Source organism: Ambystoma mexicanum, chromosome 14 (assembly GCF_040938575.1).
Source record: "Ambystoma mexicanum isolate Mex_15411 chromosome 14, UKY_AmexF1_1, whole genome shotgun sequence".
Classification (NCBI taxonomy): Eukaryota; Metazoa; Chordata; class Amphibia; order Caudata; family Ambystomatidae; genus Ambystoma; species Ambystoma mexicanum.
The window spans coordinates 598,508,071-598,532,123 of NC_090940.1; the positions used below are offsets into that span (position 1 = coordinate 598,508,071).

General features: G+C 50.6%; 1 protein-coding gene across 4 annotated transcripts in view; it reads left to right on the forward strand.

Annotated features, from left to right (window-relative positions):
* The first annotated feature begins 8,080 nt into the window (after positions 1-8,080).
* UNC79 (unc-79 homolog, NALCN channel complex subunit) overlaps positions 8,081-24,053 on the forward strand; it is a 538,994-nt gene continuing 523,021 nt past the window's right edge. For 3 of the 4 annotated variants that reach the window (XM_069637971.1, XM_069637972.1, XM_069637973.1), the window contains exon 1: positions 8,081-8,599. In XM_069637971.1, coding sequence (XP_069494072.1) covers positions 8,578-8,599 — 22 coding nt within the window. In that variant the 5' untranslated portion in view covers positions 8,081-8,577. The remainder of the gene's footprint in view (positions 8,600-24,053) is intronic. The other variant, XM_069637975.1, reaches the window with a different exon arrangement.

Below are 24,053 nucleotides of genomic sequence, written 5' to 3' on the forward strand. Positions count from 1 at the left end.
TCACTAAGCCCCTTTTTGATGATCTCGATGATATTGGAATCACCTACACTAACTATGCAGATGATACCCAGATCCTCATACCGCTGACGGGAGATTATGATAAGGGTTTGGCATTGGTGAACAAAGTGTACCTCATCATCCAGGCCTGGATGGCCACCCATGGTCTATGCCTGAATGATGACAAAACCAAGCTCATAATCCTAGGCACCACCCTCAACCTGAATAAACTAGGCCATAAATACTCCAGCTTTAACATCGATGGCAGCACCATCAAGTTGCTAAAGAAGTTAAAACATTAGGTTTCTGCTTAGATTCCCCCCTATCCCTCACCAAACAGGTCAACTCCATGGCATCCACCACGGCTTACACCTATAAGCTTATTAGAGCGGCCAAGCCTTTCCTCTCCACGCACAGATGCATCTCCCTGGCCAGAGCCCTTATTCTCTCAAAACTCGACTACTGCAACGCCCTATATCTGGGAGCCAACAAGTATACCACCAATAAAATACAGATTCTCCAAAACAATGCCCCCAGAGCAGCGTTGTGTATAGCAAAAAAAAAGGAACATATTTCAGAGACAAGGCGTATGCACAACTGGCTCACTATCAAGGACAAAATCTTACTAAAAACGGCCTCACTTACACACAAGCGTCCAAACAATGCGGCCCCACGCTACCTGATAAAAAGATTTAAGAGACATGCATCCAACCGTCCAACAAGAATGGCCAACTCTAATACCCTAACGGTACCTGGGTTCAAACTCTCAAAAACGGGTGGATGCAGCTCCCCAGTGAAAGCCGCTCAGTTGTGGAACTCCCTACCCCTGCCATAAGGGCAAACCAAACATACCCACACTTCACACACAACATAATAAACTGGTTCAAAGAAAATGATTGCTAACTCACAAGCACCCTATGCCCTCTCTGTATATAATATCTCATCTCTGATACTTATTGACGGTTAGATCCACCCTATCCCCTTGCTTATATCCCCTAGATCTGTCGCCATGTCGACCTCTGTCTGTATATAACATGTAATGCAATTATTGACTCTATCTGTTGTATATGACCTCTTGACTTCTTTTCGGAATGGTTGATTCGACCCGACTGATTACATTTGTACAGTACTGCTAACTATATCCTGTTGTTTATACTTCTACAGCGCTGTAACCAAGCTGAAAATATTCTTGTTTCTCCCTCCGCCCTGATACCCTCGGGTCTGGCGCGCACTATAAATAATAAAACAAACAAACAAACAAACAAACAAGCTGGAACTCTGTTTTGTGCCTTGGAAAGGGATTGAGATCTGGGGAAGAGAGCCATTCCTTCAGGTAAAGATCCCACCTAACAACTGGAACTGTGATCCGCTGTCCAGAAGAAGGGAGCCATTCTTCTGGACCAAGAAGATCCTCTACCTCTTTAGTTACAAGTGTGAGGGAAAAAAGTAGGCTTTTTGATGCTGGACGGTGGACGATTGATTTATACAGGCATCTGGACGAAACCTGTAGTATTTTAGCTGAGGTCGGGAAACCCCTCTTCGAGTTAGGGAAAATTAGGTTTTCTCATTATTTTGATCTTAAATAAAAGTCTATAGCAATCACTATGCCACCTGTGTGTCGTTCTCCTCCTTCTGCTCACCTGCAGTATATATATGCCACCCTTTGTTTATGTTTACATATCTAACTGGGGGCTGGGGGTCCAGAGTCCAGGGCTACACATGCCTGACTTTGGACTGCCATACTAATGGTAACTCCCCCCTTCCCCACTGAGGACTAATATTAAAAAAATGGGGGAGAGATCCTGGCTGGCTCTACACTACAGTTACCAGAATTCTCTGCTCCCACACCCTGGGATTTACCAGAGGGAATCAACCCTGAACAACTGAATCCAACCAGCCACCCTGATGATTGCTGAGGCATGAAAGAGTGCTAGGAGGAGGACATCAAGGAACATCCGAAAATGTACATTTCAAAATGAAAACCACATTGGCAATTCCTGCTCTCGCATAAAGCAAACAACATTGTGGATGAATTTTCAGCAAAAATGGTGGTCTCCTTGGGTGTTTCCAGTGATTCCGCTGTCACTGAGGTGCCCCCCCCTGTCTCTCCTCATCATGAGGCGTCTATGCACATAGGACTGGATATTAAACACAAATGTTTATCTAAACAGTCGCTGGCCGAAGGACTGCAAGGTCATATTGCAAAAAGTACAAATTGCATGAAGCGGGTGGCCAGCATTACTCCTTACGTGGTGTTGGTTTCCCTGCATGCAATGTGCATCTTTTACAGAGCTGAGTGAAAAAGCAAAAAGTAAAACCAGGCAGTATCACCATTACATTTTTGCTTTTACTCTCAGTTCTGTAAAATTGTTAATACCCCCTTCACATTATACTTTTGCAGATATCCTTTGCAATGGATTCCAATGGAATCTGACTGGCAGCTGCTAAAAACAGGATGAATCCAAGGGAATCTGTTCCCTTTACCCCTCCATGAAAATCTCCCACCAGAATAGAAGCAAGTGCCCTTCAAGGCGGAGGAGGAAAGAAGGAAGATACATTAACCGTTTCATGTCCTATCCTGCCTCCAAATGGCTGCAAAAAGTATTGTGATGAAAAAGTAAGCTGTAAATGGCTTACAGCTTGCTTTTACTCCTTATTTTACACCTTGCTTTCACACCTTACTTTACACCTTGCTTTTACACCTTGCTTTACACCTTACTTTACACCTTGCTTTTACACCTTACTTTACACCTTGCTTTCACACCTTGCTTTTAGACTCTAGGGCTTTGAAATTGACCATTCAGGTCTCGGTTAGACAGTCCAGATGTCCTTTCACCTTAAGACAATTCAAAAGACACTGGTATTCTTTGGATTGGGGTTGGAAGCCCGTGGCTGAAATGTTCGAGGGAGAAAAGACTGAAAGTTATTTTTCTGAAAATAACTTCCGTCTTCTCTCCCCTGAACATTTCAGCCTTTGCCCTTGCCCCCACCGCCACGCCCCTACTTACCTTGTGGTAGCATACTTCGCTGTGTGCCGCTGACTTGCTGTGTCCCTGCAAAGCCTGTTCACTTTCACTTCCGTGATCGGGAACCGTCATCGCAGGGTCCTTTCCTTTTTTGTTTTGTTTTACTTTTTACGGGACTCCCACTCACAATATAGTGAACAAGAGTGCAGGGGACACACTCGCCGCCCTTGCCACCGAATGCGGGATTTGGTCGAACTTTTCGGCTGTTCAGAATTTTCAAACAGCCGAAATTTTGCAAAATCTCCCATTCAGTCTTTTTTTCTGACTTTTTGGATGTTTCGGTTTTCTTTGACTCCTTGGTGTTCCTCAAAACACCTGAATTGTCCCTCTTTTGTTCCAATTCACATATTAGCCTTTCTCGAGGAGAGTTTTATGGTGGGCTGAAATGTCTCCCATCCTTAAAAGCTCATTAGCCTCTGTGAGGTTCGTTCAGGCTACCTGGGCAGCCCCGGTTCTAGAAAGCCTTTGACCTCTGGGCTCCTAAAAGGGTTCTTATTTTCTTGGCACCTTTCTCGATCTCTCAAAGTCCAATTTGGACCCCTTGTTCTTTGGTGGCACAGAACCTCCAACCTCTTCAAGAACATTCCTGAGGCTTCATTAAACACTTTAATTTTTTGTTTTTCGTGATGGAAAGTATCCCAGTCTGGAAATTAGGACACTTGGGTTTTCTGTTTTTTTCCGATCCTTACCTTTGATATCTCCCTGAGGGTTTGATCTTTCTCCCAACAATTCCCTGGGCTTGTTTCTTCCAGTCTCAGGGATTGATGTCCCTTCTTTTGTCCTCTTCATCTCTAAGGCATGGCCAGGGCAATTAACATGCACCTGGACAAAACCAGCTCTTTTTTTGCAAAACTAGCTCTCCTTTTGTGTCTTTTGGTCTTGGGGTTAAAGGGACTCCACACCTTCTATCGGTCAGTGGATCTGGCAACTAATTTCTCTATTTCATGTCCTTAAGCAGATGCCTTGATCTTGTCTAAGTATGAACTATCAACTTGAACGTGGGCCTGCAACCTGCGGCTCTCCAGATTTTGTATACGACTCCCAGTATCCCTCATATACAATTCCCAGTATCCCTCACCATTGACTATGCTGGCTTGGGCTGACATGAGTTGTTGTCCTAAACATCTTGAGAGACAATGTTTTCAGATCTCTGATCTGGAGGAATGGCCGCTGCTTGATCCGATTCAACAGAGGATTTTTATCTCAGAGATCTGCAGAGCGGCCACCTGGGCTTCTGCGTTGACTTTTTTCTTGACACTACAAACTTCATATTCCTGTTTGACACAAACGAGTCCTTCGGAAAAAGCCCGATTGACAAGCAGATCTTGTGGTACCGTGAACATTGCTTTCTGTAGCAATCCTTTTCTGCACTGTGTTGTATGTTTCTCATGTCAAAGTGTGTGCACTGTCAACATCCTTATTGATGATCAAGGCAACGAGAAGGAGATCCAATGAGGCAATGCCCAGATTACTAAATTACCCGTAATCCAAGACTCCCATTCGTAAAAGGGCAGGATTGCTGAGCGAAGGAGTCTGGCCAATAGCTGTCATGACCTAGAGAACGCGCCCCTTTTAGACTTCCTGGTCCTTGTCTCAACGGGGCTTGCACTCCCTGGTACTCCCAACATGGCCGTCCACCGTGAAACACTTTCCTCGCTCTACACGTTGGACGTAGCGTGTTCTATTAATACCTGTTAGCCATCCGCCAAGCCTTCACTGAATGGCGACATCTACCTCTGAGTGCTAGACATCCAGTTCAGGTCCGCACGGACCATCGGAATCTTCAAATTCTACAGTCATTGGAGTGTAGGAACAGTCGTCAGGCGCGTTGGGCTTACTTCTTTGCCCAGTACCAGTTCCACATCACTCATGTTCCTGGATCACAAAACCTGATTGCTGACGCCTTATCTCAATTTCCTGACTATGTAACTACTGGAAATAGGGCCTATCCTAAGATGTTTCCCCACACGATCTTTGTAGCTCAAGCAGTCAATCTCCTGGAAGAAATTTGAGTGCAAACCCAATCCTCTGATCTGTGGAAGGATATTTCAAGGAAGAATCAATGGAATCTAAGAGTCAGGGAAGGGTATTTATTCAAGGACAATGCACTGGTCATTCCCACACAGAAATTACAACAAAGAATAATAAACCTCTGTCGGGATACCCTTCACTCCGGATATCGTGGCATAACCAACAGCCTCCGCCTCATACAAAGACAGTTTTGGTGGCCTGGAATGAAGACTGACGTACAGCAGTACATCCAAGCTTGTGCTATCTGTAGTCAAAATAAACATGATAACAAGAGACCGGCGGGTCTTCTACTGCAACCTACACTGCCAACAAGGCCATGGGAATTCATTGCTACAGACTTCCTTTTGGAATTACCACCTTCCCGAGGATACACGACCATCATGGTTACCATTGATTTGTTCACTCATATGCTCATTTTACACCCCTGTGTAAGCTACCATCCTCATCCGAACTTGCTGGAATCTTTCTGGAACACATATTCCGTCTGCATGGACTTCCTTCCAAGATCATATCTGATCGAGGACCTCAATACGTCTCACAATTCTGGAAACATCTCTGTCGCATTTTGGGAATCCAACGTGCCCTCTCATAAGGTTATCATCCCCAAACCAACGGGGCCACAGAACGTGCAAATCAGACCCTGGAACAGTATCTTCGATGTTTCGCCACCAAGGTTCAGGATGACTGGTCGCTCCTGATACCCGTGGCTGAATTCGCCTACAACAATTCCGATCATTCAGCACTTAAGACCAGTCCTTTTTATTGTAGCCAAGGTTTCCATCCATCGGTTCTACCCTCTGTTCTCCCTCATCCCACACCGATACCTACTGTCGACTCCTGGATCAAAACCCTCATCAACATACTCCAGGAGGCCAAGGAATACTTAGAGAAGGCCAGAACACAGACTAAGAGGTATGCAGATTCCAAAAGAAGACCAGGGCCTTCTTATGCAATTGGTGATCAAGTCTGGTTGTCCTCGAAATTACTACCCCGACATCTACGGCCAAACAAATTGGCCCCTCAGTACTATGGTCCATTTCCCATCAAGGAAATTATAAATCCAGTCTCATACCAGATCAAACTACCAGACTCCTGAAAGAAAATTCCCCCAGTTTGTCACAAATCCTTATTAAAACCCTACATCCAATCCTCCCGGAAATCCTGCAGACCCCCTCCTCTGCTGGTCGACAACCAACTGGAATATGAAGTGTCCCGAATATGCGAATCCAGGTATAAACGGGGTCAGCTTCAATACCTGGTTGAATGGACGGGATATCCTCCTAGTGAAAGAACATGGGAACCACTTTCTAATCTCAAGGCCCCTCGACTGCTCAGAAAATTCCACCTCATACACCCGGGCAAACCTGGAGGAACGGGTCTTCCGAGGAGGCATGCTGTCATGACCTACAGAACGTGCCCCTTTTGGACTTCCTGGTCCTTGTCTCAATGGGGCTTGCACTCCCTGGTACTCCCAACATGGCCGTCCAGCGTGAAACACCTTCCTCGCTCTACACATTGGACGTAGCATGTTCTATTAATAGACCACGCCCCCCGCGGCTCTGCGCGTCGCAATGCTATTGCGAAGTAGCGACCAGACGTGTGCTCTGTTGCTCGCGGTATTGCTTCCCTGATTCTGTCCCTACTAACTCCATTCCTAGTCCCTCTCCTTTCTTTCTTACTTCCTGGACTCGTGTGCTAAGTAGTGCACTTTCTTCATTTCCCACATTCCTGGATCGTTGCATCCCTGAACTTTGAACGCACGCTGGAGTCGGAAGAGACTCGTGCAGCCTTATTCAAGACCCGATCCGTCCGCAAGAAGGCGTCGACCAGGAAATCCAGCAAAGATCGGACTCAGGTGAGAAGGGGGGAACTCTGTGACAATAGCGTAATAAGTGGGCAGGTTATTCTGTGACCATGTAAGAGCCATGCCAGGCCCTCACACGAACGAGGTGTGAGCACATGTGTATAGTGCCCCTGCATGGCACTGCAGTCAGAATTTACATGGACGCAAAACATCCAGAGGAAACAGTATTCTGGATATTTCCCTGGGAATGGGCCGGCAAGAGGGCGCACGACCTGTTAATGTTAAGGGTATTTGTACTGCGCACCGTCACCAACGGAATTGGTCCCCAGGCGCTCAGGCGGATCTGCAAACACAAAGGCAGGGGTGAGGGGGGCGTTAATCGGGTCAAGAGGGAGTAGGAAAGTGAAAAAAGTGATGACCTGTTGGTAGCTTCAGTTTGGTTTTCACGTGCACTGAGTTTGGGTGTGAATATCGGATCAATGTGAGTCCTTGTGTGCCTTTGGTGTGAGTTATGTGTTGTTTGTTTGTTGTTGCGGTGTGGTGAAGTGTGTGCGGTTTGCGGTTGTGTGGATTTTTGGGTGAGCTAAGTATGCAGAAATTTGAGCTTTTGTGTTAGTGGGTTATATGTCTCCTAGTCCTTAGCATTTGGAGTAACATGGAGTTTCCTCACTGAGCAGAAGTTATCATGCTTATGTGTTGTTAGATCTCATTGTGTAATTATGTTGGTGTTTTGATATGTTTAATTATATCTGCACCGTAAACAATTGTAAACACGTGTGATAGGTAGGACTATGTGTTCTCATGAAGAGGAACGCTCAGAGCGGACCTGCTTACCTTGCATGGAGGCATGGGGCGGCACTCAGCGTCGCCCACTGGCAGAACAGCAGCCAGATGTCAAACTAAAAATAGAATAGTTCAATTATAAATATGAGCAGCACAACTTTCTCATAATGCTGGCCATGCATAGATGTATACAGGCATATTTTACACTACACGAAAGCAAACCCAGAGCCTCTCTGAAATACTATACATTATAAATCACATATCATGTCATATTTTGCATACAAAGCAGCCCCCCCTTTGTATGCACAGGTTAGGCATGCAGCTGGGGGGGCAGGGGGCTTAAATGTTAACTATAGTAGCTCTCCTGGGCACACGTGATGAATGCCTGTCCATGAAGCGGTGTTCGGGAGGGGTGTGTGCACGGTGTGCGTGTGCGTGCATGCTCGCGCACACACACCGCACACAGCAGCAGCAGCAGCTCTGCGGGGTAATATATGCAGGATGTGGCAGGGGGCTCCGTCTGCCGCTGGTGTGTTGCTGCTGCTGCTGCTGCCGCCAGCGCCATTCTGCCAGCCTCGTCCTGTGCATGGAGCGGCCAGTGCCCAGCCCCGCTGCTGCTGCTGCTAATCAGATCTGCCTGCCCTCGCTCATTTCCTCTGCCTCGCCTGCAGCCCGGCGGCTCGGAGGCAGCCGGCAGACGTCAGAGCCGGGGCAGGGGCTGCTGCTGCCGCCGCCGCCGCAGGGACCGTCCTTGAGCTGGGCGCCCGCGCCTCCCCGGGTGCACCGCTGGCTGCTGCTGATGCACGAGTCCGGGCCGCGGCCGCTGCCCCCGCCGCCCTCGCGGGGCCTCCACCCAGACAGAGCCGCGCCGCGGGCGAGGGCCGGACCCCCGGAGCCATCACGGATTCCAGTGGGAGACGCTTCTACCTGGACGCGATGTCCACCAAGGCGGAGCAGTGTGAGTGCATGCAGGCCGTGCGGCGCTGCGGTGGTGGTGGCGGCGGCGGAGGGGCGGTAGGCCAGGGCGCCCGGGGGCAGGGCCGCAGGGGGGAAAGGGGCAGGGGGGAAGGATGGGAAGGGATGCCTCGGCAAAGGGCATCCATCAGTGTGTAGAGGAAGGAGGGGAAGCAGGCAGGTGTGAATGCGCTGGGAGGATGGGAAGGGGACAGAGAAGGGACGCCTCGGGAAAGGGCAGCCACCAGTGTGTAGGGGAAGGAGGGGAAGCAGACAGGTGTGAATGCGCTGGGAGGATGGGAAGGGGACAGAGAAGGGACGCCTCGGGAAAGGGCAGCCACCAGTGTGTAGGGGAAGCAGACAGGTGTGAATGCGCTGGGAGGATGGGAAGGGGACAGAGAAGGGACGCCTCGGGAAAGGGCAGCCACCAGTGTGTAGGGGAAGGAGGCAGGTGTGTATGTGCTGAGAGGATGGGAAGGGGACAGGGAAGGGATGCCTCGGGAAAGGGCACCCACCAGTGTGTAGAGGAAGGAGGGGATGCAGGCAGGGGTGTATGTGCTGGGAGGAAGGGTAGGGGACAGAGAAGGGAGGCCTCGGGAAAGGGCAGCCACCAGTGTGTAGAGGAAGGAGGGGATGCAGGCAGGGGTGTATGTGCTGGGAGGAAGGGTAGGGGACAGGGGAGCAGGTGAACGGGGTGACATGGCAGGGAAGCGGTGTTGGGGAAAGGAGGGTAACGTGGCAGGTGTGCACGAGCGTGGGACAGTAGGGAGGATGGGGAGTGGGTGAAGGGGGACGAAAAGGCAGGAACGGTGAAGGGGGCGGGGGATTGGACAAGGTGTAGGGAGAAAGAAGGGGTTCGTGGGGCGACGGAAAGGGGTGAGGAGGCAGAGGGCGAAAGGGAAGCGAGGTGGCACTGTTATGTAAATGCAAGAGGTAGAGGGGGGGAGTGGGGCAGGCCTGGTCGTCAGGCGCATGCCAGGGTCTCCAGGGCAGGGAGAAAGGATGGGGAGCTCAGCGCCCCGGGCACAGGAAGGAGGGTGGCATTCGGAGGCAGGGGTGTATGGAAGAGGGAGAGCCAGGGCCTGAATTCTAAAAAACAGCTCATTCATTGCACGTCGCTGCCACATACGATGCAGGTGACGGGCCTGAGAACCAGGGGTTACATCCACGCAGTGTGGCGCAACCCCACTGCTCAAAAGCGCCTCCTGTGATGCGCCGGTGCCTGGGCGCCAGGGCGGCGTGGCAGGCGCACGAGATGGCGGAAGCGGGAGGTAGAGCGTTAACAGGAAGGAGCCGCGAACAGGGGGTGCACAGGGTAGCCCTGCTCCTGGAAGCAGATCATTGGCACGCGGGGTGCAGGGCTCGCGAGGAAGGGATAGAGATGCTGGGAAATGCCCTGTTACCAAGGAGAATTGGGAGGGGGTGCAGAATACAGGGCTGGGAGAAAGCAGACAACTGGGCCGAGGGGCGACTGGGATCTGAACTAGGGGCTGTTGAATGCGATGGTTTGTGCTGGGGACGGGCAGGTTTTCCAGAGCTCGGGTAAGAGAGGAGTGCCATGGATGGGGCAGAGGAAGCAGCCTTGGAAGAAATACAGGGCATAGGGCAGGGATGGGACACGAGAGGAGGGCCATGGATGGGGCAGAGGAAGCCATCTTGGAAGAGACACATGGCATAGGGCATGGATGGGGCATTGGAGGAGGGCAGTGGTTGGAGCAGAGGAAGCAGTCTTGGAGGAAAGACAGGGCATAGGGCAGGGATGGGGCATGAGAGAAGTGTCATGGATGGGGCAGAGGAAGCAGTCTTGGAGGAGATATAGGGCATAGTACTGGAATGGGGCAAGAGAGGAGGGCAGTGGATGGGGCAGAGGAAGCAGCCCTGGAGGAGAGACAGGGCATTGGGCAGGGATGGGGCATGAGAGGGGGGCAATGGATGGGGCAGAGGAAGCTGTTTTGGGAGAGAGACAGGGCATTGGGCAGGGATGGGGCAAGAGATAACAGCCATGGGTGGGGAGGCGGAAGCAACCTTATAGGAGAGAGAGAGGTCATAGGGCAGGGATAGGGCATGAGAGGAGGGCCATGGATGGGGAAGAGGAAGCAGTCTTGTTGGAGAGACAGGGCATAGGCCAGAGATGGGCATGAGTGGAGTGGCATGGATGGGGAAGAGGAAGTAGTCTTGTTGGAGAGACAGGGCATGGGGCAGGGTTGGGGCATGAGAGGAGGGCAATGGATGGGGCAGAGGAAGCTGTTTTGGGAGAGAGACAGGGCATAGGGCAGGGATGGGGCAAGATATGATATGATATGGCATTTATAACGCGCCTTTATACAAGTGTTTCAAGGCGCAACAAGGCAAGGAGGGGGAAACAGAGGCAGGACAAAACAACAATCTTACTAGGCCTTGTGTCATTCAGATCGCTCAAATGCGGGGAGGGGGGAAGGGGAGAAGTGCCACGGGGAGGGCATGGGCGAAGTGCAAAGTGCAGGTAACTCAATAAGTGCAGCCAGCGGGTGGCCATGAGTGCAGTGAGAGGGGCTGTAGGGTTGCACATACAGACCCTAACGACTGGGGAGCCCGGAGTCAGTGCGAGGGCAACAGGACATGCAGGAGCCTGGGACAGACTTCAGAACAGTTTGAGGAGCAGTCGGGTGCATCAACAGGGCAGAGGAAGAGAGAAAGCAGAAGTGAAACCGAAGGTCTTCAGTTGCTTCCGGAACGATAGGTGGTTCTGCTCAAGTTTGAGAGAGGCAGGGAGTCTGTTTCAGAGGGAGGCCCCAGCCGAGGACAGAGATCTGCCCCAACTCTTTGCTTGGAGAAGCGTCTGACTGTAAGAGAGTTGGAGGTGGATGAGCAGAGAGCTCGGGAAGGAAGATGTTTTGGAAGAGAAAGTTGGAGGTAGAGCGGTCCCAGGCCCTAGAAAGCCTTGCAGACTATGCAGAGGGTCTTGAACTTGATCCTTGCAGCCATGGGGAGCCAGTGAAGTGATCTCAGAACTGGAGAGATACGATCCATGGGGTTGAGGCCAAGGGCAAGTCTCGAAGTCCTGTTCAGGATAAGTTGTAAATGTCGAAGAGTAGAGGCAGCCAGATTTAGAAAGAGGCTGTTGCAGTAGTCCAGCATAGAGAGGACCAGAGATATGGAGAACGTGAGCTTCCGGGGGAAGGAGAAGAAAGGAAGAATACCTCTGAGGCGGTGCAGCTGGTAGTTTGACTTCTTACAGACATCAGAGATGTGAGGCGAGAAGGAGAGGGTGGAGTCGAAGATGTCACCAAGGTTCCTAGCCTCACAGCAAGGTGCAGGGAAGAGGGCCCAGAGTGGGCCGCCAGGAGGAAAGGAGGGAGCAGGTGTCCCGATGAGGAGGATCTCAGTCTTACTGGCATTAAAGCAGAGATCATTGGCGGCACACCATTCCTGAATTGTGGCCAGACAGTCTGGGATGAGAGAAGGAGCAGAGGTGGCTGATGGGAGCCTGAAAGAGAGATGGGTGCCATCCGCATAACATTGGAAATTGGAGAAGAAAGTAGCGATGCAGTGGTCAAGAGGTGCCAGGTAGTGGATGAAAAGCTAGGGAGAGAGATTAGACCCCTCGGGAACACCACAAGTAGAGAGAGGGATAGAATAGAGGAAGGACCTGAGTTGGACCTGAGAGGGTCGATCAGTGAGAAAGGAGGTCAACTAGGCCAGGGCCTGATCAGTGATACCAAGGCTGTCACAGAGGCGTTTGAGCAGGATTGCATGGTTGACTGTGTCAAAAGCAGAGGCTAGATCAAGGAGAATGAGGACAGAAGGGAGATTAGAGTCAAGAGGAGTGCCATGGATGGGGCAGAGGAAGCAGCCTTGAGTCAGAGACAGAGAAAAGGGCAGGGGTGAGGCATGAGAGGAGAGCAATGGGTGGACAGAGGAAGCAGCCTTGGGGAAAGGGAAAAGGGAAGGGATCGGCAAGAGAGGAGATAATGAAAGGAGCATAGGAAGCAGCCTTGAGGAGAGAGGGCATAGGACAGGGATGGGGCATGAGAGGAGTGCCATGGATGTGGAGGAGGAAGCAACCTTGGAGGAGAGAAAGGGTATAGGACAGGGATTGGGAAAGAGAGGTGGGCAATGGATGGGGCAAAGGGAGCAGTCTTCGGGGAGAGACAGGGCGTAGGGCAGGGATGGGGCAAGAGAGGAGGGCAATGGATGGGGCATAGGGAGCAGACTTCGGGAGAGACAGGGCATAGGGCAGGGATGGGGCAAAGGGAGCAGTCTTCGGGGAGAGACAGGGCATAGAGCAGAGATGGTGCAAGAGAGGAGGGCAATGGATGGGGCATAGGAAGCAGCCTTGGGGGAGAGACGAGGCATAGACTAGTGATGGGGCATGAGAGGAGGGCCATGGATGGGGCAGAGGAAGCAGTCTTGGAGGAGAGAGAGGGGATAGAGCAGGGATGGGGCAAGAGAGGAGGGCAATAGATGGGGCAAAGGAAGCAGTCGTGGAGGAGACACATGGCATAGGGCATGGATGGGGCATTGGAGGAGGGCCATGGATGGGGAGGAGAAACCAGCCTTGGAGGAGAGACAGAGCATAAGCCAGGGATGGGCATGAGAGGAGGGCGATGGATGGGGCAGAGGAAGCAGCCTTGGAGGAGAGACATGGCAGAGTCCTGGGATGGGACATGAGAGGAGTGTCATGGATGGGGAGGAGGAAGCAGTCTTGGGGGAGAGACAGGGGATAGGGCAGGGATGGGGCATTGGAGGAGGGCCATGGATGGGTAGGAGGAACCTGCCTTGGAGGAGAGACAGGGTATTGGGCACAGATGGGGCATGAGAAGAGTGCCATGGATGGGGCAGAGCAAGCAGCCTTGGAAGAGAGAGAGAGGGCATAGGGCAGGGATGGGGCAAGAGAGCAGGGCAGTGGATGGGGCAGAGGACGTAGTCTTGGGGGAGAGACAGGATATTGGGCAGGGATGAGGCATGAGAGGAGGGCGATGAATGGGGCAGAGGAAGCAGCCTTGGAGGAGACAGGGCATATGGCAGGGATGGGGCAAGAGAGCAGGGCAGTGGATGGGGCAGAGGAAGAAGTCTTGGGGGAGAGACAGGGTATTGGGCAGGGATGGGGCATGAGAAGAGTGCCATGGATGGGGCAGAGGAAGCAGCCTTGGAGGAGAGAGAGGGCATAGGGCAGGGAGGGGGCAAGAGAGGAGGGCCATGGATGGGGCAGAGGAAGCAGCCTTGGGGAGAGACAGGGCATAGGCTAGGGATAGGGCATGAGAGGAGGGCAATGGATGGGGCAGAGGAAACAGGGTTGGACAAGAGACAGGGCATAGGGCAGGGATGGGGCATGAGAGGAGCGCAATGTATGGGGCAGAGGAAGCAGCCTTGGAGGAGAGAGAGGGGATAGGGCAGGGATGGGGCATGAGAGGAGGGCAATGGATGGGGCAGGGGAAGCAGCGTTGGAGGAGAGACAGGGCATAGGGCAGGGATGGGGCATGAGAGGAGCGCAATGTATGGGGCAGAGGAAGCAGCCTTGGAGGAGAGAGAGGGGATAGGGCAGGGATGGGGCATGAGAGGAGGGCAATGGATGGGGCAGGGGAAGCAGCGTTGGAGGAGAGACAGGGCATAGATTGTAGTTAATGTGACAGATGAAAGGACAGGGAGTTTGGACGATGGAGGGAATTGAAGGGCATAGGGTACGGGACAACAATTAAGTGGCAACAGGTTGGATTGTGTGGCAGAAGAGAGAGAATATGGTATGTGGCAAAGCGGCTAACAGGGTTGCAGGGGAAAGAGTGATAGGGGCAGGACAGACAATTGGTGGCAGGCAAGGTCTGAAATGGTTTGTAGCAGGGGGCAATTCTGCATGATATGTGAGTACCAGACCACAGTGCATATGGAGGTCATCGGGAGGGGGCATGGAATGTGAGTACCAGGCCACGGTGCATACGGAGGCCATCGGGAGGGGGCTTGGAATGTGAGTACCAGGCCACGGTGCATATGGAGGTCCTCGGGAGGGGGCATGGAATGTGAGTACCAGGCCAGAGTGCATATGGAGGTCCTCGGGAGGGGGCTTGGAATGTGAGTACCAGGCCACGGTGCATATGGAGGTCCTCGGGAGGGGGCATGGAATGTGAGTACCAGGCCACGGTGCATATGGAGGTCCTCGGGAGGGGGCATGGAATGTGAGTACCAGGCCACGGTGCATATGGAGGTCATGGGGAGGGGGCATGGAATGTGAGTACCAGGCCACAGTGCATATGGAGCTCGTTGGGGGAGAGGGGCAAGGGATGGGAGTACCAGGTCAAAGTGCATATGGAGGTCATAGGGAGGGGGCATGGAAAGGGAGTACCAGGCCACAGTGCCTATGGAGCTCATCGGGGGAGGGGGCAAGGGATGGGAGTACCAGGTCAAAGTGCATATGGAGGTCATAGGGAGGGGGCATGGCATGAGAGTACCAGGTCACAGTGCAAATGGAGGTCATTGGGAGGCATAGAATGGGAGTACCAGGCCACAGTGCATATGGAGCTCGTTGGGGGAGGGGGGCCTGGGTTGGGAGTACCAGGTCAAAGTGCATATGGAGGTCATAGGGAGGGGGCATGGCATGAGAGTACCAGGCCACAGTGCATATGGAGCTCGTTGGGGGAGGGGGGCCTGGGTTGGGAGTACCAGGTCAAAGTGCATATGGAGGCCATCGGGAGGGGGCATGGAATGGGAGTACCAGGCCACATTGCCTATGGAGCTCGTCGGGGGAGGGGGAATGGAATGTGAGTACACGGTCACAGTGCATATAGAGGGGGTGGGGGCATATTGTGTGAGCCTGCTCCCAGAGTAAAGAATCGGGGTGCTTATAGGGGCCATCTTATGTGGGTCAATATACGGTACCCAAGACCTGAGCCACCAGGCAGAATATGGCACATAGGGTCCAGGTCTGGAGCCAGTCCAAACGTAGGGAAAATATGCTACGTTCTGTAAGAATCTACAACTGGTCATTAACATTTCCCTCCAAAAACACCAAAAACACCAAAACTGGCATCAGCCACTGGATCATCTGTTTTGAGCATGTCCAGGTGTCCACTGGAGATGTATCATGAGTCACTGACACCCAACCCCCTCTCTGCTCCCCTTTCTAAGCCCTGGGGCCTTTGCCTGTGCCACCCTAAAATGATATCCCATCAGCCGCGCCCCCCCGGGTCCCCTTTGTCCAGCCTTCGTGCTCCTCAGGCCTATCCCAGCTTATCCTACTTTTTCCTGATGCCACCGTCCCAGCCCCCTTCACACACTTCGTCTTAACCCACTTTGAATCCTTGTGGCCCCGTAGATCACAGGCCACTCGGCCATTTTGGGAAAAGTCTGCAATGTGGGGCCTGAATCTGAACTGGGGGAAGGAAGGTTTCATCCTACCAGGAGGGTGGGGGGTAAGCAGGGCTTTCTTACCAGGAGAGACCCTTAGTCTTTGGACAGAGCGTTACTACACTCATTTTAACCACTGTTACTAAGCAAATATGCTTTTAAATGTTTTATTGGCAACATATTTTTCCAAATATACCCCCTTGGGTAGTACTCAAACAGTAGGTTCCGAAAAGTAACACATTGTAATGTGTAATTGTTGGTCAATTTTTCATTGGTGCCCGGGCCGATTTCATGTTCCAGTCCAACCTCGAGCACCACGAATCAAGACACCAAAGCAGATTTGAAGCAGAACAATGAAATAGCAAGTAAAGGCAATCTGCGTAAGAAAGCTCAGTGTGCTAATGCGCTTGCAGCAGAATTGTGTGCACAGGTATCACGTGAAAAACTACTGTCTTACTAAGAGGCCCAAAACGAGTAAGCTGCATTTCTTTTATTTCAAGCACTCAACAGCCACAAGACTGTGCCATGTGGAAAATAGTGTATTGTCTGCGTGCTGCAACGCCATTGGCTGAGAAGGGGTCAATACTGCCAAGGAGAATTATAAAGCAGCTGAGAGGAGCGTCACCTGCCGCTCTCCTGTTATAGAAGAAACATAATAGCGGGTCACAACAAACACTGCTCTCACTGGACAAGTTCAGCGACATGATGGCCGAGGAGCTGCCCAGCAGGTTGCTGTCGGAGTTGCAGCCCACAAATCATACATTTGTGCCAATTCAACCTTCATAACATCTTGTCTATTGCCCAGCAAATGCATTTCAGAGGGTTGGCCAACTCCAGGCCGCGAGGGCCGGATCCATGCTGGGTTTTCAGGATACCCCTCATTTATATTAATGAGATAAATTTGCATACAATGATTCTAAATGACTCTGCAATGCTGCCACCCATCACCCTGCACAGCACACTGTGCAGCATTGTGATAGCTTGATTGGTCAACCACCACCTCCACACTCTTTACTGGAAGGCTATCAGCTCCTCCTGCACACCAGACTTGGATTTCAAACCCCAGGCTAGTGCCACACAGTAGCCCAGACTGCTTCAGGCCGGTGGTCAGATAGCTCGAAGGTTAATGAACCGCCAGTAGAAATCTGTACGCAACGTAAAGGGTACAGTTTTTAATCCAGGCAGGGATGGCACCACAGAAAAGATCATCCTTGAGCTGAATAGTCAAAACATGACAACTTTATAGTGCTACGAAGCTGCTAGCAAGCTGTGCGAATACGGCCAATCTGAATGACCTTTCCCGCTTGGCCTAAGGTGTCATGTTATTTAAGGATCTACAGTGTGGTTTTTCAGAAGTGTTTTTACCCCATTTTGTAACTCTTAAGAGACAATAGGAGAGATTAGAGAAGAGTTTAGCGTAAGATCCGGAATAATCATAGTTTTAGTTTAGTTTTATTAGCATTTTTAAAGCGCTCACACAGTCTACGTGCATCGAGGCATTGTTTGGGTATTTTTTTTTTTAAGTTGTGTAATTGTTTTATTTTTTGTGTGTGTCTTAGTTGTGTATTTATAAAGCACTTAAACACCCAGAGGTTTCTCAGCGCCGACCGGGGGATCGAACCTGTGTTGCTTCGTGTGGTCTTGCTTCTAAGGTGAACACGTTGCCGCTGAGCTATCCTCCCGGGTTTTATACAGCAAGTTGTTTTATCTGCCTTTATCGTGCTACTTGTTTTGTGAGGGAAATCCCCACCAATCATGCTTTGTTCCAAGCCATTGCTTGGTCCAATCCATGGACACGCCTGCATCTGCCAATGACAGTGGCCCTTCTAATCAAGAGTTCTAGTGCGTTCCACCACTTAACCAGTTTTAGGCTTTAAAACAAGTTCTTTCACCTTTCAAGATTTTTCAAAACACAAATCCCTCTTATCCTTCAGGGTCACTTCAGCCGTGAAAGCGCAAAGTGTTTATTTGCAGCAAAAAAACTAACGCCAAAATGGAGGACTCCGCCCAACTAGCTGCCATCTTCCTTCGTACTGCCCAGTATAACTGAATTCCAAAACACAGTCACCCATCAGAGTCCTATTCACTAAATCCTAAAAAACAGCTCGGTATCTGTTTCAAGAGCACCCCAGAAAGTATCACACTGACATATGCAGGTTATTTGACGTGTTTGGATAAGATCAGCAATTTAGCCCAGAATGATTTAGCGTACCTAGTACAAAGGCCTGCGTAATATGTGCCATGCATCAATGTACTTAAAAATGGCTGTATAAAGATAGCGTTGCTATGGATCTGGGTTGTTTGATCGTGGCAGAATTGTTCGCTGCGGATTTGACCGTAGTCCATTTTGTCGCAAATACAATTTTACTGCAGCCAAACTCAAGAAATCTATGTTCGTCCACCCCCAATACACCCCCCCCAGTTCCCTTTGCTCCGTCCGCTTCCTCTCCTGATCTTGCAGCGTTAGTTTTGTCGCTCGGATCAGATGCCACAGGGTCCCCTTTCCTTTTTTTTTGTCCCCCCACCTCCAATCATCAGGAAGCTGGGGATATCCCCGCAATCCTCCAAGGTCAAAAACACCGAACATGGGGAGCGGGGGACACCCCCTCTCCCCATGTTCGGTATGTTTTTCCCAATTTGATCGAATTAAATCGATTGGATGGTACTGGCTGAATTTCAGCCAAATGTATCATTCTATCAATAATATTCGATCAAATTGGGTCATACTGCTGCTATATTGTCTTACACCCAAAGTTGCCCAGCATTATAATTATAATTATATTGTCTTACACACAAAGTTGCCCAGAATTGTGTGCCAGCCTAGGGATTCCTACTTCAGAAAGATTAAGAGATTAAAGAACTCGCTGAATATGGCAAAAAGGCCGCTGAAACATTCATATTTCAGGACTAGGGGAAGTGACGTCACATGCACAGCGACATTACAGGAAGGGACATCACATGACCTTTGAGCCTAATGATAACACAAGAAGCGACATGGCGGATGAGAAAAATGTATTATGATTAATACTATTAAAATTAGCACCTAAGGTAAAAGTTCTTTTGGTTACCAGCCATATTTTAACTGGGGTTGCCCTTCAAAATGGCACTGTGGTTAATTCCAAATCTGAATAACATAAAATAATATGCCGACCGCAACCTCAAAAGTTTCAGTACAGCCCTGGCCTGAAATGTTGTGTAGCTGCCGCCGTGCCAAGCACAACTACAAATGCCCAGTACTGCTTTGTTATGCTAGCCAATGCCTCCTAGAGCTCGTTCGGTCACCATATGCAAGGCACATTTTCATGTGGTCATGGGCTGCCATCCTATGCCTCAAATGCCCCCATACTGCCCTCCTATGCAAATCATTGCTTCTTATGCCTTGTACAGCCATAGTGTGTTAGGTGCCGTCTCATGCCCCCATACTGCCCTCCTATGCACATCATTGCCTCTTATGCCTTGTATAGCGATAGTATGGTAGGTGCAGTCTCATGCCCCCATACTGCCCCCTATGCAAATAATTGCCTTTTATGTATTTTATAGCCATATTATGGTAGGTGCAGTCTCATGTGCCCATACTGCCCCCTATGCAAATCATTGCCTCTTATGCCTTGTATAGCCATAGTATGGTAGGTGCAGTCTCATGCCCCCATACTGCCCCCTATTCAAATATTTGCCTCTTATGTATTTTATAGCCATAGTATGGTAGGTGCAGTCTCATGTGCCCATACTGGCCCCTATGCAAATCATTGCCTCTTATGCCTTGTATAGTCATAGTATGGTAGGTACATGCCCCCATAATGTCCCCCTATGCAAATCATTGCCTCTTATGCCTTGGATAGCCATAGTATGTAAGGTGCAGTATCATGCCCCATACTGCCCCCCTATGCAAATCATTGCCTCTTATGCCTTGGATAGTCATAGTATGTAAGGTGCAGTCTCATGCCCCATACTGCCCCCCTATGCAAATCATTGCCTCTTATGCCTTGTTTATGCCTTGGATAGTCATAATATGTAAGGTGCAGACTCATGCCCCATACTGCCCCCCTATGCAAATCATTGCCTCTTATGCCTTGGATAGTCATAGTATGTAAGGTGCAGTCTCATGCCCCATACTGCCCCCCTATGCAAATCATTGCCTCTTATGCCTTGGATAGTCATAGTATGTAAGGTGCAGTCTCATGCCCCATACTGCCCCCCTATGCAAATCATTGCCTCTTATGCCTTGTATAGAAATAGTATGTAAGGTGCAGTCTCAAGCCCCCATAATGTCCCCCTATGCAAATCATTGCCTCTTATGCCTTGGATAGTCATAGTATGTAAGGTGCAGTCTCATGCCCCATACGGCCCCCCTATGCAAATCATTGCCTCTTATGCCTTGGATAGTCATAGTATGTAAGGTGCAGTCTCATGCCCCATACTGCCCCCCTATGCAAATCATTGCCTCTTATGCCTTGTATGGAAGTAGTATGTAAGGTGCAGTCTCATGCCCCCATAATGTCCCCCTATGCAAATCATTGCCTCTTATGCCTTGGATAGTCATAGTATGTAAGGTGCAGTCTCATGCCCCATACTGCCCCCCTATGCAAATCATTGCCTCTTATGCCTTGTATAGAAATATTATGTAAGGTGCAGTCTCAAGCCCCCATAAGGTCCCCCTATGCAAATCATTGCCTCTTATGCCTTGTATAGAAATAGTATGTAAGGTGCAGTCTCAAGCCCCCATAATGTCCCCCTATGCAAATCATTGCCTCTTATGCCTTGGATAGTCATAGTATGTAAGGTGCAGTCTCATGCCCCATACTGCCCCCCTATGCAAATCATTGCCTCTTATGCCTTGGATAGTCATAGTATGTAAGGTGCAGTCTCATGCCCCTTACTGCCCCCTATGCAAATCATTGCCTCTTATGCCTTGTATAGAAATAGTATGTAAGGTGAAGTCTCATGCCCCCATAATTTCCCCCTATGCAAATCATTGCCTCTTATGCCTTGGATACTCATAGTATGTAAGGTGCAGTCTCACATATCCAGGTACTGCCATCCTATGCCAATCGGAACCTCATATGTCTACTGCCATGTTACTTAAGTTAACGCATCATATACCTGGTATAGTCACCATATCTAAAAATACAGCCTCATATGTCCAGTTGAAGCCATTATATGACAAGTCGAGCCTCATATGGCCCTTTGCTGCCATGGTATGCCGGCAAGCAAAATTATCTATGCCACGATTACATCCAAAGGTGCAGGTGAAGCATCGAGTGCCGCAGCACTTCGTTTTTGTGCCAGTCAATGCTGCACATGCCTGGTAATGCCACGCTATATAAGACACTTTAGGCTCACATATCCATCATATGCCGAGTGCATCCACAAGTACCCAATGCTGCCAGCTTATGCTGTCATATGCCTCTTATAGTCAGGCCAAGCGCAGCTTCAAATTCCGCAGTTATGGCATCCAATGCTAGCCAATGCCGCACATTTCAGAAATAGTCATAGTATGTAAGGTACAGCCTCACATGTCCAGACGCTGCCAGCATATGCCAAGTGCAGCCTTAAATGGCCCAGTACCGCCTTCTAGTGGCAGCCACTGCCCCATATTTCAAGCCTAGTCATAGTATGCACTGTACAGCCTCATATGTCCAGGTGCTCAGATCGTGCTGCTCCCACTCACTTTTATAGTAAGGGGCTTCCTGCACCCGTGTGTCTTCTGCTTCCCGACCCATAGTAAGGGGCTTCCTGAACCCTTGTGTCTTCTGCTTCCCGACCCATAGTAAGGGGCTTCCTGAACCCTTGGGTCTTCTGATTCCCGGCCCATAGTAAGGGGCTTCCTGCACCCTTGTGTCTTCTGCTTCCCGACCCATAGTAAGGGGCTTCCTACACCCTTGTGTCTTCTGCTTCCCGGCCCATAGAAAGGGGCTTCTTGAACTCTTGTGTCTTCTGCTTCCCGGCCCATAGAAAGGGGCTTCCTGAAACCTTGTTTCTTCTGCTTCCCGGCCCATAGTAAGGGGCTTCCTGAACCCTTGTGTCTTCTACTTCACTGCCCATTGAAAGGGGCTTCCTGAACCCTTGTGTCTTCTGCTTCCCGGCCCATAGAAAGGGGCTTCCTGAACTCTTGTGTCTTCTGCTTCCCGGCCCATAGTAAGGGGCTTCCTGAACCCTTGTGTCTTCTGCTTCCCGGCCCATAGTAAGGGGCTTCCTGAACCCTTGTGTCTTCTGCTTCCCGGTCCATAGAAAGGGCCTTCCTGAACTCTTGTGTCTTCTGCTTCCCGGCCCATAGTAAGGGGCTTCCTGAACCCTTGTGTCTTCTGCTTCCCGGCCCCTAGAAAGGGGCTTCCGGAACTCTTGTGTCTTCTGCTTCCCGGCCCAAAGAAAGTGGCTTCCTGAACCCTTGTGTCTTCTGCTTCCCGGCCCATAGTAAGGGACCTCCTGAACCCTTGTGTCTTCTGCTTCCCGGCCCATAGTAAGGGGCTTCCTGAACCCTTGTGTCTTCTGCTTCCCGGCCCATAGTAAGGGACCTCCTGAACCCTTGTGTCTTCTGTTTCCCGGCCCATAGTAAGGGGCTTCCTGAACCCTTGTGTCTTCTGCTTCCCGGCACATAGAAAGTGGCTTCCTGAACCCTTGTGTCTTCTGCTTCCCGGCCCATAGTAAGGGGCTTCCTGAACCCTTGTGTCTTCTGCTTCCCGGCCCATAGTAAGGGGCTTCCTGAACCTTTGTGTCTTCTGCTTCCCGGCCCATAGTAAGGGGCTTCCTGAACCCTTGTGTCTTCTGCTTCCCGGCCCATAGTAAGGGGCTTTCTGAACTCTTGTGTCTTCTGCTTCCCTGCCCCTAGAAATGGGCTTCCTGAACTCTTGTGTCTTCTGCTTCCCTGCCCATAGAAAGGGGCTTCCTGAACCCTTGTGTCTTCTGCTTCCCGGCCCATAGTAAGGGGATTCCTGAACCCTTGTGTCTTCTGCTTCCCGGCCCATAGTAAGGGACCTCCTGAACCCTTGTGTCTTCTGCTTCTCGGCACATAAAAAGGGGCTTCGATAACCCTTGTGTCTTCTGCTTCCCGGCCCATAGTATGGGGCTTCCTGAACCCTTGTGTCTTCTGCTTCCCGGCACATAGAAAGTGGCTTCCTGAACCCTTGTGTCTTCTGCTTCCCGGCCCATAGTAAGGGGCTTCCTGAACCCTTGTGTCTTCTGCTTCCCGGCCCATAGAAAGTGGCTTCCTGAACGCTTGTGTCTTCTGCTTCCTGGCCCATAGTAAGGGGCTTCCTGAACCCTTGTGTCTTCTGCTTCCCTGGCCTTTGGGCAGTTCACCAGAGGGTTGCATGATTGACCCCCGCCCACACACTCTGCTTTCTGGTGTGGCGAGGCGTGGGAAGACAAGTCCCCTCTGTTGTGCCATTTTTACATCATCAGCCATTAGAAATGCCTCTGGGATGGGGGGCTTCTAAAGGGGCAATGGGGAGAAATGCAAAAAGAAAATACTTCTGTTAGAGGGCTGATTTTGCATTCTGCAAAACAAGAGGGGTTGTGGGAGTCCCCATACCGCCACGAACACGGGCCATTGACCTGTTCTTGGGTGGATGGTCCCCGGAAGAGTCTCAAGCAAGTCTTAAGCTCACTGGCCCTTTCACAGAGGAGAAATATCCATCTGCATATCAGTCTTTGGGCCTCATTACAACCCAGGCGGTGGACCATGGTGCTATTAGCACCATGGTCCATGCCGGAATCCGCCATGGTGAATGGCGGAATTATCTCCCCATGCCAAGGTTGGTGGGGCGGTAATTCCCCATTCACCATGGCCCTTCACCATTCCCATTTTTGGCCCATAGGGCTCAATGGGAATGTGCTAATTACGGCACCTTAAATTACGGTGCCGTAATTAGCTCCTAGGTCCCTTTGCGGGTTGGTTTTTTTAACGCCTGCTAAAAGCAGGCGTTAAAGTGCAACTCGCAAAGGGACCTTGTAATCAGGCATTAAGGGTTTAACGGCGCCGACACCTTTTACGGCGCCGTCAACCCCTTAATGCCTGGGTTGTAATGAGGCCCTTTGTCCTGCCCAGGGGTAGTGCAGAACCAAATGCTAGGCAATTCTCTGAACAAGAGTACCAACAGCAACCCCAGACATGTGTTTCGGCCTAGTCAGGCCTCATCAGTGAG